The sequence below is a fragment of the Dama dama genome, chromosome 17 (assembly GCF_033118175.1).
Source record: "Dama dama isolate Ldn47 chromosome 17, ASM3311817v1, whole genome shotgun sequence".
Taxonomy (NCBI): domain Eukaryota; kingdom Metazoa; phylum Chordata; class Mammalia; order Artiodactyla; family Cervidae; genus Dama; species Dama dama.
Genome location: NC_083697.1, coordinates 19,566,292 through 19,583,517, shown reverse-complemented (window position 1 = coordinate 19,583,517; position 17,226 = coordinate 19,566,292). Strand labels below are relative to the sequence as shown.

At 39.0% G+C, this 17,226-nt stretch overlaps 1 protein-coding gene across 1 annotated transcript in view; it reads left to right on the top strand.

Moving 5' to 3' along the window:
* The window catches only part of ANK2 (ankyrin 2), a 346,470-nt gene that overhangs the window by 149,059 nt on the left and 180,185 nt on the right, over window positions 1-17,226 (top strand). Inside the window, exons 3-4 of the mRNA XM_061164158.1 lie at window positions 14,251-14,349; window positions 16,802-16,900. Of these exons, the coding sequence (XP_061020141.1) occupies window positions 14,251-14,349; window positions 16,802-16,900 (198 nt within the window). The remainder of the gene's footprint in view (window positions 1-14,250; window positions 14,350-16,801; window positions 16,901-17,226) is intronic.

Below are 17,226 nucleotides of genomic sequence, written 5' to 3'. Positions count from 1 at the left end.
GTGTAGCTGAAGTGGCATGAGGGAGGGGAAGAGAAGGTCAGGGGAGAGCCCGGGGCAGCACCAAGGAGCAGATAGGCTATTTCAGGAACTTTGGCTTCAATTTGAGAGAAGAGAATTGATTAGAAGTAATAGCAAAGAAGGGGCATAAGCTGACTTTATGTTGAAAAGTAGCCCTTCAACTGAAAAAGAGCAAGGGCAGAAGGAGGAAATGCTTTGGAATACTTTATGAAGAAGGAATGTTACTCTTGACACAGGAGTATTACACTTCTGTCATACTTTAGGTGAGAGATGAGGTGTTCTGTTCTAAGGCCTCAGGCAGGAGAGATGTGAGAAGTGGTCGGAGTCTGGATATATTTTTAAGACAGAGCTGATGAATGTTGTTGATGGATTTAATGTAGCCTGAGAGCCAAAGAGAGATGTCGGGGATGAAGACTGGGGCTGCAAGGACACTAATGAGGGTTGAAGATTCGTTCCTGGAGAGGAGAGAGAAGTTGTGAAGTAATCATCTAGGAGAGTGGAAGAGAGTGATGAAGGGTAACCGAATGGTTGTGTGTGTCTGTGCTTAGGTGCTAAGTCGTGTCTGACTCTTTGTGACTCCATGGACTGTAGCCTGCCAGGTTCCTCTGTCCATGGAATTTTCCACTCAAGAATGCTGGAGTGGGTTGCCATTTCCTTCTCCAGGGATCTTCCCGACCCAGGGATCAAACCCAAGTCGCCCGTGTCTCCTGCATTGGCAGGTGGATTCTTTACCACTGCACCTCCTGGGAAGTGAATGATTGCCAAGCAGTGAAGTAGAATGAATGGAAGCAAGAGGAGCTGGGGGTGAAGGCTGGGGTCACAAGAATAGTGAGGGTTAGAAGTTTCATTAACTGACATGGGAAAGACTGTGATTTGAGCAGGTTTAAGGAAATAATCATAAGTTCAGCTGTGAATATAAGTTCAATTCATCTATTTGATATCCAAAATGTTGAGCATGTAGTTGGGCGTACGAGTCTTGGGTTCAGAGGAGAGCTTTTTACCAGATATACATATTTTGGAGCATTCAGTGTTACAGATGGTTATGTAAAGCCATGAAACTGGACCTTGTCACCAAAACAATATGTGAAAATTATATGAGAGAACTGAAGAGGTCCAAAGACTGAGCCTGGGGACACTCCAGCTCTTAGAGGTCAGGAAGATGAGGTGGAGCTGGGAAGGAGAATGGGGGAAAGTGCCCTGGAAAGTGGGAGAAAACCTGGAGTGTGGTGTCCAGGAAACCAAGTGAAAGGTTTATTTTCAGGTGGAGAAAAATGCTCTGTAAAACACTATTCAAATAAGCTGAAGAAGGGAACAAGAGCCTTAGTAAAGTGATGATAGCTAATGACTTGATTAAAGCTGTCTTGGTTGCCTGGTGGGGTGAAAGCCTGACTGGAGTTGATTCAGTCAGTAATGCAAAGACCAGATACTACTGCTTGGACTCTAAAGGGAAGGAGAAAACTGAGGAGAGAGCTGGAAGAGGAGGTAGAATCAAGAGAGGCTTTTGAAAAAAATATGAGGTAAGTTATAGCATTTTTGTCTCCTTAATGGAAAAAATAAGCAGAGGAGGGAAAAGTCAATGAGGCATGAGAGAGAAGGGAGAAATGCTGGATGCTGTCCTAAGGTGGATGAAAAGGGATGGGGCCTGGTATACACATGGGGAGTTGGCCTTTGCTAAGAACAGGGATAGTTCAGGAAAAGGGAAGGGTTTACGGATAAAAGAGCAAGAAGCACTTTGGATGAGGTGCTGGGAGCTGGATGTGGAATGGAAGTTCTTTTCATTGCTTCTGAATGAAGGTCGTCAGCAGAGAGAGGGGATGGGAGAGAGGTGGTATTGGAGATTGAGAAGAGAGAAGATGTGAAATAATCATCTAGGGGAATGGGAGAAATAGTAACAGAGTATGACTGCCCGGCATCCTGATGGGCAAGCATGTATGCATGGGTTCTGCAGCCACATTCAGATGTGGTATCAGATGGAGAGGTCTATCACCAGGAATGTGGTTCAGCTAAGCATATATGTATGTATGTATAGCTAGAGAAGGCCAAGACAACTGAGGATGCCTGCAATGGAATGAATCAAATTATTATAAAGATTCTGCATGGAATTTAGGCTGAGTGAGGAAAGAAATGGACACAGGGAAGAGGTGAACAGACTCTAGGTGTCAAGGACTGAAGGATTGTTGAATTTGGGTCAGGAGATTGTCAAGAGAGTAAATGGTAGTGAACAGATTCGATGCTTGAAGTTGAAATCCTGGAGGAAGATTATGTTACAGAAAATGACTGTGGAAAGAGTAGATGAGGTAGAGAGAAGGAAACATTATTGGCTGAGCAGTCAGGAACCTGAAAGTAGTTATGAAAAAACCACTTTCCTATTTGTTGGAAAAAGTGACAATATACTAGAAGCTAAAATCTTCAAGAGATGAGCATGGAATCTAAAAGATACAGGCTGATGGCATCTGGAAATTTATGTAAACGGAGAATGAAAAATAGTTTTGAAGAGCAGTGAGGAGCAAGAAGCATCGGCACAGCTCCACCAAGTCCTGTGGTTAATGGGGGATAAATATAATACTATCACTTGAGTAGACTTCAGGGACCCAGTGGTTTGAGTTTCAATTAGAACAGAAAGGTTAAAAGGAATGTTCAGAGAAGAGATTTAAGGCACAGAGACACTGCTAATAACCACATTCATGTGTTCTAGAAGACCTTGTGTAAGAGTTTCAGAATATGGGAGGTCATCAGAGATGATCAGAAAAAGGGATGCATATGGGGGTTGCATTTGGAGGGATGAGGATTGACCTGGTGACTGGCATACATAAAGATACAGGGTATGCTAACTTTTGTTAAATTTAGTCTATATAGTCCCAACCAGATAGTGATGGTGAGATTGTGAAAGTTGTCTGGAAAAAGATACGAGGCAGTGGGGAGTCTAGCCAGGAGCCCACAGAGTTTTGGAGTCCCACCTTGATTTCTGCCGTGGAGGGTCAAGAGAGGGAAGATCTTTATTCAAATGTCTATTCAGTAGAGCTCTTCAGATACACACAACAACCAAACACAGGGGGTGTTTGAAGTGAGATGTATTTAGATGCCATTCTTGCTTAGTCATTTTTCTGCTTGGTTTTTTCCTTGTACCATTAAAAATCAGCCAGCCCTTTGGCAATAGCTGAGGTTTTGTCCACTCCTAGTCTGTATCTTTCTTTGCTAATCACTTATTCCAGTCTTTCTTCACTCTTCTATAGACATTTCCCAGGCCTTTTACCATGCCTGTCTACTCTCATAATTTTCTCTTTTTCCTTCTGTGTATGTGTGTTTTGATGGTTGTAAAGTAGCAACTCCAAATCCTAGGATCCCTAGTCTTCAAAGTCTTCTCTTATGGATAAGGAGTAGGAAAGAAAAGGAAACCTTGTTTTCAGATGGCAACTTCTTCAGATTCTTAGAAATGAGGAAAATAGACATGTAGAAGAGAATTCAGCAGCTCCCTGTTAAAAGTGGTTGTCCATTGAAACGGACATGATGGGGAGCTACCTGTCTGTCGATGAACCTGTGTATGTACATGTGTATAACTTGATGTAGGTGATTGATTTTAGCACCATACTGTTTTTTTCTTCAGCCCCTTCCCTCAGACATGAAAGGTCTTCAGGGTAGGATGAAAGAGTCAAAATGCAGATGAACAAAGGCTCATAAGGGCACATCTTGGAAAAGGTAATCCCTGGGTCTTCCCTTCCCCTGACTCCCTTCACTACCACCACCACCAAAAAAAGTTACCGACAATACAAAGAAGACAAGTACTTTGTGCAGGGTAGAGGGTGCGGTGGGGACAAGCTGATCTCAAACCCTGCACCTGGTCATGTGTACAAGCCCATTGCTGGGGTGAAAGAAGGACACTACTGCCCTTGGGAAAGAGGTTTATTGGAGAACCTGTGATGTGATATTTCCCTTAAGGAGTGAAGGAAGACAGCCAAGTGCCCATGGGAGGCAGGGGAGAGAAGTAAGGATGGAAGGAAGCAGTTTATCAGGGAGGGAGATGTGAATATATTTTTCTCATCCAGAGCAACCAAAGAGAAGTTGTTTAAGAGATTTGCTGTTCAAGTTCTCTTGAACTTATTAATTTGAAAAATAAACTAGCTATGATCTCTATAGCCTTTTTTAATGACTCCTTTTAGTGAGATTTTTACGTCTCTAAAGAAGGCACTATATTCTTATTAACCCTTTGTATCCTGAGCTAACCGTTTAGCAAAACGCAGAAAGCAATGCATAACCCACAGGCTGAAAAACCTGGAACATTAACAGCACAGGAAAATTAAGGGGTTTAAAAAGAAAAGTCCATGAAGTATAGCAATCTAAATATGGTTACTGACTTATATGAACCAGCTCACAAAGAATGATTTATAAGCTAAAATTTAAGCTTCAGCGTTGTTTAGTGAAAAGGGCACTTTGCTGGAAGGACCTGTCACACAAGAGGTTTCCAGTGAATATTCACTAAATGAATAATTGAATAAATATGGATATCGAGCCAATCTCCTAAATCATTCCGAATATCAAATTACCCAGTCATGAAATGGGAAATAATACCTGTGGTATTAAATACTACTTTATTGCACGCCGGGTACATGCTCATCACTCTCTAGGTACTTTATAAATGTAACCTTCACAGCGTCGTTCTCTTCCTCAAAGCAAGACTACTTTAGGCTCAAATGATATCAGAGAAAACCCACTGTGTTGCACACACTTATTCAGGGGACCAAATTATGGCTGTGTCAGTTGCAGTTGGATAGCAGTTAACAAAAAAGTTGGGCTGGCCACAGTTACTGATTTCACTCAAGCTAGCGTAGCTGGATGGACAAATTCTGGAGACATTCTAACAGGCTTATTCTTTCCAATGTGATCAACATTGTCATCATTCATTTCAGGCGATTTATAATTCTCTGGGACATAGTGAAGCTTCTAATGCTTAGGAAGGTTCTTTTATTTTAATTGCTTTACAATGTTGTGTTGGCTTCTGCTGAACATAATTATAATATATATTTTATATATTTATATCATATATGTATAGCTATCTATACAGGAGCCTCCCTCTGGAGCCTCCTTCGCCTCCCTCTGGAGCCTCCTTCGCCTCCCCCATCCCACACCTCAGGTCATCACGGAGCACCTGGGCTCCTTGTGCTACGGAGCAGCTTCCCGCTCGTGCTTCCTTTTGCACCTGATGGCGTGTGATGTCAGTGCTGCTTCCTCAATGAGTCCCACCTCTCTCCTTCCCCTGCTGCGTCCATAAGTCCGTTTCCTATGTCTGCCTCTCCCATTTCTTCCCTGTAAACAGGTTCATCAGTATTCTGTTTCTAGATTCCATACATATGCATTATTATATTTGCTTTTCTCTGACTTCTATAACAGGCTCTAGGTTCATTCACCTCACAACTGACTCAAATTTGTTCCTTTTTCTGGCTGAGTAGTTCTTATCTTGCCTCCTCAAGCATCTGTTATACTTTCTAAATGGAGCAACCCAAGTTTCATTAGGTTATGTTTACAAACCATCTCTTGAGGCCATATTTCTTCTACTTAGAGAAGGAGACTATTTTGAGAACCTTGAGAATATATCTGTACGCTTCAGTTTCAGAAATACTGCATTAAAATTCATGTTCCTTTAAATGATCCTTTGGAATCAATCAAGAATATGAGAACAAGAAATTGCTAGATGATATTTAATTAAATGTGATTATCCAGATGATCCAGCATATATGTCTATTAACTTTAAGATTGGCACTTGCATGAAAATGCCAAATTAAAAAAAGTTCTCAGAGAATTCAGAGATCCTTAAGAGCACATCCAAGGATTTCAGGTTGAGAAAAACCACTTTAAATGTTTATCTCAGAGTCTAATTTGCTCTTGTATATGTTAATGTTAACCAACTTCAGCCTCAGAAACTGCACTTTTCTTGATTGTATTTCCAAAGGCTAATGGTGGATGTAATTGTTCCTGACTTGTCTCTGCACCTGTCGCATTTACTGACAAAATGCACAGTTATTGGATGAGTTAAGCAAACTCTTGTTTCCCTCTGCATGGCACATACTATTTATTAGCTCATTCATTGTATGAACGTTACTGCAGTATCCTTCCTCTTGTTCTAGGTACTATGTTAGGCGTAGAGTTTACAAGGTTGAATAGATTTGACTGTTGTTCGTGAGAAACCTTGTTTCGCATAGAATATAAACAGGAAACACAAAATACAACCAATTGTGAAAAGAACTAAAAATTGTGCAAAGGATGAAGTGACTAAGCCAGTGAGTGTATCTCAGACAAACCTGAAACTGATACCAAATGCAAATTGCAGGAATCATTTTATTATGACATAAAACAGAGTGATGATGAGATTCTTAGAAGACTGCTGTATGCTAACTTTTGTTATTTGACGGTTCCCTCCTCTCTCTCCCCATATTCCTTTAGAACTCAGTAAGCCAAATGGCTTATTTTTAATTAAAATTGTAAAATGGAGGGGGAGATATGATTAATTATTAGTAATGACAACATTACTAAATTTTTTATGGGTCCCTTGAAATGTAGACTTAGTACCTAGCATGATGCTTGGCATATAATGCATGTACAGAACAGTTTAAATAGTTGAATAGTTGATATTCAGTTATTATTAATTATTGAATTAAAGCCTTCTCTAGTCTATATTAATATAAAACTCTGTGCCATGTTTAACAGTAGGAGGACTGGGCACAACTGGAATGAACTGTGTGGGACCTTTTAAGGTTCTGTTCTCCTGTCTTACTTCCTTCCCTTTGAGATCCTGCTACTCTTTCCCTCTCTCACTTCAATTTTACCCTTTACCCCTGAATGCACATCCAATTCAGACTGTCCTACTAGGGGAGTTTTTTCATTTCATTTTTTAAAAAAGAGATTGCTGATTAATTCTGATGTAGACTCTTTCCCCTGCTTCCAATCTTGATAAATTCTGTGTCAGAAGAAGAGGCATCTTTTTAAAGTTTTCTGTCAAGATGAGTCGGTTGAAAAGTTAAACGAGTGATAAATATACAAAGAGAAGACTTCATCTCATGGGTACTTTCTTTAAATCATCTGGAAATTATACTCTCATTACTTGTCATTTAAGAACCAAAGAATTTTATTACTGTATATAACTTAAAGATCAACTACACTTAACCCACTTAACCAACTAAGTTTGGCATGGACTTGACACTATAACAGTCTAGAACTCATTATAGAATTTATCTCTAATTTTGACACATTTAGACATTATAAGTGTAGAGGCCTAGAGGAAATCATTTTTCTCCTTAACTGCTGACTTATTATCAAAGGCTGAGATATTTTTATTCTAAAAAATACCAGTGGGATGCATGAGACAAGTGCTCCGGCCTGGTGCACTGGGAAGACCCAGAGGAATCGGGTGGAGAGGGAGGTGGGAGCGGGGATTGGGATGGGGAATACGTGTAAATCCATGGCTGATTCATATCAATGTATGACAAAACCCACTGAAATGTTGTGAAGTGATTGGCCTCCAACTAATAAAAAAAAAAAAAAAAAGAAAAAAAAAACCCAAATAACAGTTGATAAGAAACTGAGGTCTAAAGAAAGTGAAATAAAATTATAATACAGGGCCCATATAGTTTGCTATTGTCTTGACTGTAGAAGTGGAGTGTTGTTTCTGAGCTAGAATCACCAGGTAGTTCATAACCCATAATGTTCAATTCAGAGTTAAATGAGTTAATGCAATTAAAAGCTTAGAGCCAAGCCTAACACATGTGTATAAATTTGAATAAGTTTTAGTTATTATTTAAATGATTTGCTGCTGACTTTTGATGTTTAAATTGCTTTAAACCATGATATTAGAATAAGTAGCTCAAGTAATTTTCTGTCTTTGAGTGTCATGGGTAGGTCAGATGTTTTGCTTTAGCACAAGTCAAATACTAAAATAATTTATCATTTCTTGTGAAATTAAATTAACCAAAGAAATGAGACCATGTGAAAATGACATTTAAGTTAAGAGAGTTAAAACTCAGAAGTAAAATAGCAGTTCTTTGAATTATTGACAGGGTGACTACTAATGGACCAGGTTCCCATGTGCTTTTTTAGTTTTCATTAGAATTCCAAGAAATAAAAATGAGACTTCCCAGATGGCTCAGTGGTAAAGAGTCCACCTGCCAATGCTATAGACAGGGGTTCAATTCCTGGGTTGGGAAGCTCTCCTGAAATAGAAAATGGCAACCCACTCCAGTATTCTTGTCTGGGAAATCCCATGGACAAGGAAGCCTGGTGGGCTACAGTCCATGGGGCTGCAAAGAGTCGAACACATCTGAGTGATGAAGCACACACACATGCCCACACACACAGATAGCAGTGCATTAAACGTGTCTGTGTGTGTGTATGCGTGTGTCTAAGCACTCAGGATTCAAAATACTTTTTAAAATAATCATTTCAGTTTAAATTAATAATTTTCCCAGCCCAGGTAAACATTATAGGTTAGACCCCAAATATTCAAGACTGGTTTGCACATGCTGTGCTGTGGGCTTTAAAGATGGAGAAAGGGGCCACCAGCCAAGGAATGCAGGTGGCCTCTATAAGCTAGAAAAGGCAAAGAAACCGTTCTACCCTAGAACCTCTGGGAGGAATACAGCACTGATGACACTATAATTTTAGCCTGGTGAAATTCGATTTGGACATCTGACTTCTAGAATGCCATTTGCTTGTGGTCCCTTTTATGAAAGAAAAAATACTCAGTTCAGCTCATCATCCTTCAACCAAATCTCTGTGATAGAAAACAGAAAGAAAGACTTAGGAATATGTGTGAATTTATTACTTTTTGCATCTAACCTACACTTGCATATTACTTTATCCAAACAACAGAAACATACGTTATTTTATATTCTCTTTTAAGTAGCTATCTGAAGTAGGCAGAGTGGAAATGTCCCCATTTTATGCTAGTGAAGAAACTATACTACATTGTCAGTAATGGAGAGACAGGATTGGGTCTCTAACATGTGTGTTGTCTACTATACCACAGCCCTTCTTAGAACTCAAAATGTGGATGTCATTTAACTGTGATTCTGCCAGTATTTTCAAAATAAAGAAATATTGTTTGTGCCAATGTCCTTCATTTTATTTACATCACAATACTCATCTAAGGTGAAAATTATTTTTGAAATTTTATGAAATTTGTGAAATTTTATTTCATAAAATTCAAATAGACATATCATAAAAACCATTTTTCTTTTAAAATGACTTTGTATCAGCTTTTTAACTTACTTATTAGTCTGAAACAACATCTTGTTTCCCCAAGATGCTCTCATGTTTTGGGTCTTCAAGCTTTTCTTGTAGAGCAGTGTGCGTGTAAACATACACACACAAACACAGGTGCACACCGCATGCACACCCAATGCAGATGTGTGCACATGTGCTCAGTTCAGTCTCTCAGTCATGTCTGACTCTTTGTGACCCCATGGACTGCAGCACGCCAGGCTTCCCTGTCCATCACCAACTCCCGGAGCTTACTCAAACTCATGTCCATCGAGTCGGTGATGCCATCCAACCATCTCATCCTCTGTTGTCCCTTTCTCCTGACTTCAATCTTTCCCAGCATCAGGGTCTTTTCAAATGAGTCAGTTCTTTGCATCAGGTGGCCAAAGTATTGGAGTTTCAGTTTCAGCATCAGTCCTTCCAGTGAATATTCAGAACTGATTTCCTTGTGGTTGGACTGGTTGGATCTCCTTGCAGTCCAAGGGACTCTCAAGAGTCTTCTCCAACACCACAGTTCAAAAGCATCAATTCTTCAGCTCTCAGTTTTCTTTATAGTCTAACTCTCATATCCATACATGACCACTGGAAAAACCATAGCCTTGACCAGACGGACCTTTGTTGGCAAAGTAGTGTCTCTGCTTTTTAATATGCTGTCTAGGTTGGTCATAACTTTCCTTCCAAGGACTAAGTGTCTTTTAATTTCATAGCTGCAGTCACCATCTGCAGTGATTTTGAAGCTTCCAAAATAAAGTCAGCCACTGTTTCCACTGTTACCCCATCTATTTGCCATAAAGTGATGGGGGTGGATGCCATGATCTTAGTTTTCTGAATGTTGAGTTTTAAGCCAACTTTTTCACTCTCCTCTTTCACTTTCATCAAGAGGCTCTTTAGTTCTTCTTTACTTTCTGCCATAAGGGTGGTGTCATCTGCATATCTGAGGTTATTGATATTTCTCCCAACAGTCTTGATTCCAGCTTGTGCTTCTTCCAGCCCAACATTTTGCATGATGTACTCTGCATGTAAGTTAAATAAGCAGGGTGACAATATATAGCCTTGATGTACTCCTTTTCCTATTTGGAACCAGTCTGTTCCATGTCCAGTTCTAACTGTTGCTTCTTGACCTGCATGCAGGTTTCTCAGGAGGCAGGTGAGGTGGTCTGGTATTCTCATCTCTCTTATAATTTTCCGCATGTGTGCCTGTGTATGTGTATGTAAAATTTCACCAAAAAAACCCCAAATAATATCAACACTTGCCATCCATAGTGTACTCTGTTTTTCTTTGTTCTACTTCATGTTTTGAAATACATTGATTGGCAATCCATTAAATAGATTTTAGATGTCCTTGTGAATGATAACCTACTGTTTGAAACACTAGTGTAGAGCTATACTGTTTTAACTTCTTTAAAAGCATGAGGTTGGAAATCAGATCTAAGTTTGAGTTTTTTCTTTTCCTCTTCTTAACAGTAAGGATCTTTGAGGCAAGTCACTTGGTGTCTTAGGGTTTTAGTATCTTCATCTGTAAAATATTATAATGTGATACAATATATGTAAAGTGTAGGATATAGTGATATTTATGCCATAAGCTTATCTTTCATTCATTAAGTATTTATTTCTCAGCTCCCATAATATTTTCATTCCACTTGGTCTTGGTAAGATTTTGAAGGATTTCTGCAACTCTTTCTTCTCTCAGGTAACTCACCATCATATTTAATGTCCTTCTCTATATTTGGGGATTGTACAATAGAAACATTTGATAGGGCTGGACAGGGGAGAAGGACTAGTGCCCATAAAGGGAGCTACCAGCTAGGGGTGTAAGTAGGCCTTCCACTGTGGTTGAAATGGAGATCCAGAAACAGGCTTTATAAAGTAGTATATTCAAAACACTTGTATTCTAAGACTTTTCCCTATAGAGTTATCAATGAGTCACCACATTTCAAGCCTCATTGTAAATATTTTTAAATTAAAGACTCAGTAAATCCTCATTAAATATTCATCATTTGGGAATTAAAAAGAAAGTCTTTAGGATTTGAGAATAACTCACTAACAAAACAAGATTCCTCTTGGGTTATCCATAGCTTGATTTACTTATTAAATCAGAAATCTTTGGACATCAAAGACACAGTGTTGTTCAATCGCTCAGTTGTGTCCAACCCTTTGTGACCCCATGGACTGCGGAACTCCAGGCTTCCCTGTCCTTCACCACCTCCTGGAGCTTGCTCAAACTCATGTCCATTGAGTCAGTGATGCCGTCTTGTCTCTCTGTCATCCCCTTCTCTTCCTGCCTTCGGTCTTGCCCAGCATCAGGGTCTTTTCATATGGTCAGCTCTTCACATCAGGTGCCCGAAGTATTGGAGCATCAGTCCTTCTAATGAATATTCAGGATTGATTTCCTTTAGGATTGACTGGCTTGATCTCCTTGCAGTCCAAGGGACTCTCAAGAGTCTTCTCCAGCATCACAGCTCAAAAGCATCAATTCTTCGACACAGTAAAATCAGTTAAACTGACAAAGATGACACATGCTTTACTTTTCCCTGTTTTCGTGAAAACTGAATACATTCTTAATTCTGTCACACAGTGAGTACTCTGAGTTTAGAGCAGCCACCGTGAAAGAGATGGGAAGGGTGCAGGTAGATTCCGGATGAGTTTTCCGAGTGGGAAGTGGGTTAGGAATATGTAAACAGTCATTTTCATTTTGAGTTCGATTTTTTTCCTTCCCATTATAGGTGATTCATTTTATCAGTGTCATTTATGCTAATGGCAGAGTAAAACTCTAAATGGTGGTGTTTTATTAACTCAGCTGTGTCTGACTCTTTGTGACCCCTTGGACTGTAACCCACCAAATTCCTCTGTCCATGGGATTTTCCAGGCAAGAATACTGGAGTAGGTTGCTGTTACCTTCTCAAGAGGGTCTTCCCGACCCAAGCATCTCCTGCTTGGCAGGTGGATTCTTTACCACTGAGCCACTTGGGAAGCTTGAAACAGTAAATAACATTTCACAATTATTTGTATCTCTATATGTGGGCATTTAATTCCCTTTCAAACAGATTGAAGAACCTTTAACTCTACATGTAAGATTTGCAAAGTGGAATAGACAGTGAGTTGAAAAAGTCATGGACAAGTATGTCCACTAGTGCAGAAGCAATTTTCAGTAGTTTAATAATAGATATTTCAGGGCTCTTTGGGCCTGGAAACTATGCTATGGGTCCTCTCTTAGCACCTAGCACCTAGAGCTGATCACTTAGTCAGAACTTAGCAAACGCTTGCTGATTAACTGCTAAGTTTGTATTAATTACAGATTTGTCCTAAGATGCAAAACAGTTTAATGGATTTCGATGCTTTTAACATTCAGTTATGTTTAGCTATTCTTCTTGAATCTGTTCCTCAACTTTTAGAAATGGATTAATCTATGCATATTCTGTATGTGTCAGAAATGTAAACAATGGTCAGTGGCTCTATAAAATTTTTATTGACTGTTTTACCTGGGTTTTCACCCACTAGTTTTGTATGATCATGGAAAAGCAGTCAATGGGCAAAATATCTCATAAAATCAGCAAGAGAAATGGAGAATAGAGCTTATTGTAAAATGTAATTGTAAATAAAATAGTACAATATTACTTTATAGCCACTTAATAAAAGTGCTAATCAAAAGAGATAACTGTCCTCTGATAATGTACACATGGTTATTTCAAAGTAGTGGTAAGATCTTATTTTTTACCTATGTGGTATATTTAGTCATTTTAATGATATTATATAGAAATAGCATCATTCCAAAAATTGTGTTGATCAAGGTGATATCTTGCTTGGGATTCACAGGTGTATAAGCCCAATCAGTATTTTGCTCTCAGTAAGCCAGCTCAATGAATATTTTTTGATTGTTTCAAAAGACTCAAGTTCATATATTTTTTTGTTTATTCCTTTTTTCAAGTTCATGTTCTTTTACCAACATTAACTTACATAAAGCCAATATCAAAGAGTTATAAACAGGAGCCTGTTTTGATTGGTCCATATTCAGGATGCTGTCACAGTAAAGACATCAGCTGGCGGGTCAGCCTCACAATTCCTGGGTCCACAAGGACCCCTGGTCATGGGCTCTGTTGCCAACAGCCAGGCGAGGGCAGCAAGGAATGCTTGAAAGAGATGCAGACAGAGATGGCCCTGTTTTAGCAGGCAGTTCTGGAACTCTGGTAGCCAGAATCCCAACTGTACACCTGCTTCACCCACAGTCCCCATAGGGGAAGCAATGCAGGTCCCAGCAGTTCCAGTGACCTGCCCAATGATCGCAACCCACACATACTAGCAGGCCCAACAGACTCTCCAGTTCCGGGCATCGGTTGCAGCCACCGTGGTTCCTCCCATGGCAGATGACCCTCCTTTTGTGGACTTGGGTGCATTTTGCCATGGTTATTGGAGTCATCTGGACAGTCCAGTGGCTTGAGAAACCCTGTTTCTGCCACCAGCAGCTGTGGCCCCCTCACCCGAGGGCTCCTGTCCCGCATCCAGCCCCAATCCCCCCTAGGCTACAGTGAGCACCATCTACTCTTTCCTCTGCAGCAGGTGGTCCTCACTCATGGCCTTGCAGCTCCATCACTAGGCCCACATGGGCCTCCTTTTCTGCCTGGGCCACCCCTGGACTACCTCTAACATTGCCTCCAATGTCTTGGAACCCTGGGCCCCTTCTCTGGGTTTCACGGCTGCTCTGAGACCTCTCCTAGAAGAGCCAGCAGTGCCTCAAGGGGTGGGCATTGGTTTGGGGTTAATCCTGAAAGAGAAGGAAGGGGCAGTGATGCTATTTACCTCTTTGCCTCTCTGAATCAAAACCATTGGAAATTAGTCTCTGTGAAATTAATAACTTCAAGCTAACACAAAAAGAGAGAAGATGAGAGGATCAGAATCTGTCTATCCTCTGTGTTTTATACTTGCTTAAGATCAGCAACGGTGTGCCTCATCATCACTCCACTTCTGAGTCTTGTTGCTTTCTCCTTTCAGAATGGACTCAACGCGCTTCACCTGGCTGCCAAGGAAGGCCACGTGGGGCTAGTTCAGGAGCTGCTGGGAAGAGGGTCTGCTGTGGACTCCGCCACCAAGGTAATGTTTGTGCTGGTCATATTTATTCCATGGTAAAGAGGAAACGATTTAAAGCTTCTTTTCCCTTTCAGATGTTTGCAGGAACACCAAGATTCTTCACAATGCAGAACTGAAATTGAAACCCCTGTTCATTAAATCTTGCAGAGTTTGAATTGTTTCCTTTAGGGACTTAACAGAGACTAAAGAATTCTGTATCTCTAGTTTTTAATATTTTATCTTTTATTTTCTTGTTTGATTCACATAGGGACTAGATTAATATAATCCTCTATAGACAAAAGCGCCTATTTTCCCAAGGTTAATTCATTTTTTAAAATAAATTGGTGTAGTAAACTACTTGATGGAAATGAACAAGTAATTTTCATGCTTTCAGTAAGTTGTTATAAATTTTAATATATTCATTTAACTTGATAAGAGAATATACAGATACTTTAATGGAAAAGAGATTTTTGATCATAGGTTGAGTTATTAGGGTAAAACTAGATTTTTGTCACTATTATGTGGGTTTGTAAAGAAATTGGGCTCATTTAAAAGGAATTTATAAGATGCTCAGTACATTAGTACCTGTTACTTGATGCTGTTTTTGGTAAAATATATTTGAACTTTGGGGGATCATTTCAAAAACAACAAGTATTTAAAAAATATCATTAGTGGTGACAAATCTTTATCTTTAGAAGGTGAAAATTTAATTTGAAAAAAAAAAAAACCCATAGCCAATCAGAGTCAAGCCTGTTGACTAGGGCTGAAGTATGACAATTTGATTGTGTGTGATGCAGAGAGAGGTTGCAGGCACCCCAGCCCCCAGCTGGGTCATTAGCCTCGTCAGGAATAGATAAAAAGAGTGCTGGAGTAAATTAGAAATATGACCATTTAACCCGAATTTCCAATACCTCATACACAAAATGTGGACTGACACTGCTCCCAGTGTAGTATCCAGCAGTTCCAGTGGAAATATAAAAACAAAACCAAGTGAAAAACTCTTTGGCAATTCCAAAGAAGTTAATATATAAGTTCACCATATGAAAGAAATTGCTTACTTTTAAATCTAAAGAGAGAATAAACATTTTTAACATTTCTCTTAACAACATAAAATACATGTTAAATATTTAAAGAATGTAAATTTTAATCTATATCAAATTATTTGGTTCCCCTAAGTTGTCTATATTAATGTATTCATTAAACCAACTGCTTTTTCTAGCTTAACTCTTTATTATCATTTGTTTCCTTTTCTTTAAACTCTGTTGATGTTTTAAAATACAGATTCATTTTTAATCACAGATTACAACAGTTGTAGAGATCCAGAAACAATCTCACTGAAACTCCTCATTTAAAGGGAAGGCAACTGAGCCTTCAATATAGTATGTGAGTGGTTAAGGTCCACAGTGAATTAGTGGCGAAAAAAGAACCAGTTTTCAAAATTTATGACTATTTTCCCCCCAAATTTATGACTTTGAATGTACAGATTTGTTTTTTTGTTAATGATTTTATTTATTTATTTATTTTTGACTACGCTGGGCCTTCATTGCAGTGTGGGTTTTTTTCTAGTTGCGATGTGTGGGCTTCTCATTGCGGTGGCTTCCCTTGATGCGGAGCACAGGGTCTAGAGTGCATGGGGTTTAGTAGTTGTGGCTCCTGGACTTTAGAACACAGGTTCAGTAGTTGTGGCCCAGGGGCATAGTTACTCCATGGCATGTGGGATCTTCCTGGATCAGGATGCAAATCTGTGTCTCCTGCATTGGCAGGTGGACACTTGACCACTGAGCCACCAGGGAAGCCCCGGATTTGTTTGTTTTTTGTTTTTTATATTTGTTTTAATCATATCATAGGCCTCTTTTAATGTCTTAGCCTTTATTTTCTTTTCATGATGGTTTTAAATTATTTTTCATTTTTGTTTAATACTCTTAATGGTAAATTTTTGATGTAGCTAATGGTTGAAATTGTTGGTAATATTGTGTAGTGCATGTAAAATTTATTATTTTATTCCCCAAATAGTTTGAACACCTATGTGCTCTGGTGACTCAAAATAGAACTGTGAATTGTCATTTTCTTTACCACTTAAAATTCCTAGGTTTCTCTACATTGTGAAATGAATTCAGATAAACTCTTTTTTTTTAGTTAACTTTATCTTAGGGTAGGACTTTTTTTGTTGTTGATTAAATAACATGAATGGTAATATTGTCACACATGCACGTATGCACACACATCCCAAATTATTTACTTCAGTAAGATCTCGGTCTTTCCATGTTCTTAACATAAAACCAGGATTGTACAGAATAGAGAAGGAAAACATTTTATAGGATGGCCAATGTTTTGATGGTAAAGATTACCTTTTCCCAAGGTGGGCTGCTATCTTAATAGAATGACAAGTTTTAACCACTTAAAATAATCAGCAAAATTGAAAATACCTGTACATTTAGAAGCCTCTAGCATTTTCTATTTTGTTTCTCCAAAACAGAAAGGAAATACTGCTCTTCACATTGCATCTTTGGCTGGACAAGCAGAAGTTGTCAAAGTTCTCGTCAAGGAAGGAGCCAATATTAATGCACAGTCTCAGGTATTACATTCTGATTTTCTATAATGTAAAGAAATTTAAATTAACCTTGTGAAATTGATTTAATGTGTTTAGCCAGGTGTTGGGTACATAAATTTACTGTAAACACTCTGTGATTTATTTCAGCCAAGTTATTTTACTAACTCATACCATTTCTGATTTTCGTTACGTATCATCATCTTCCTCTTTTTTTCTAGCGTTTTTCTTTTTTCTTTTGGTTGATGTTGTTATGTTAATTTCTACTATACAGAAAAGTGATTCAGCTTTACGTATATATGTATACATTCTTTTTCACATTCTTTTCCATGCTTTATCACAGTATGCGAATA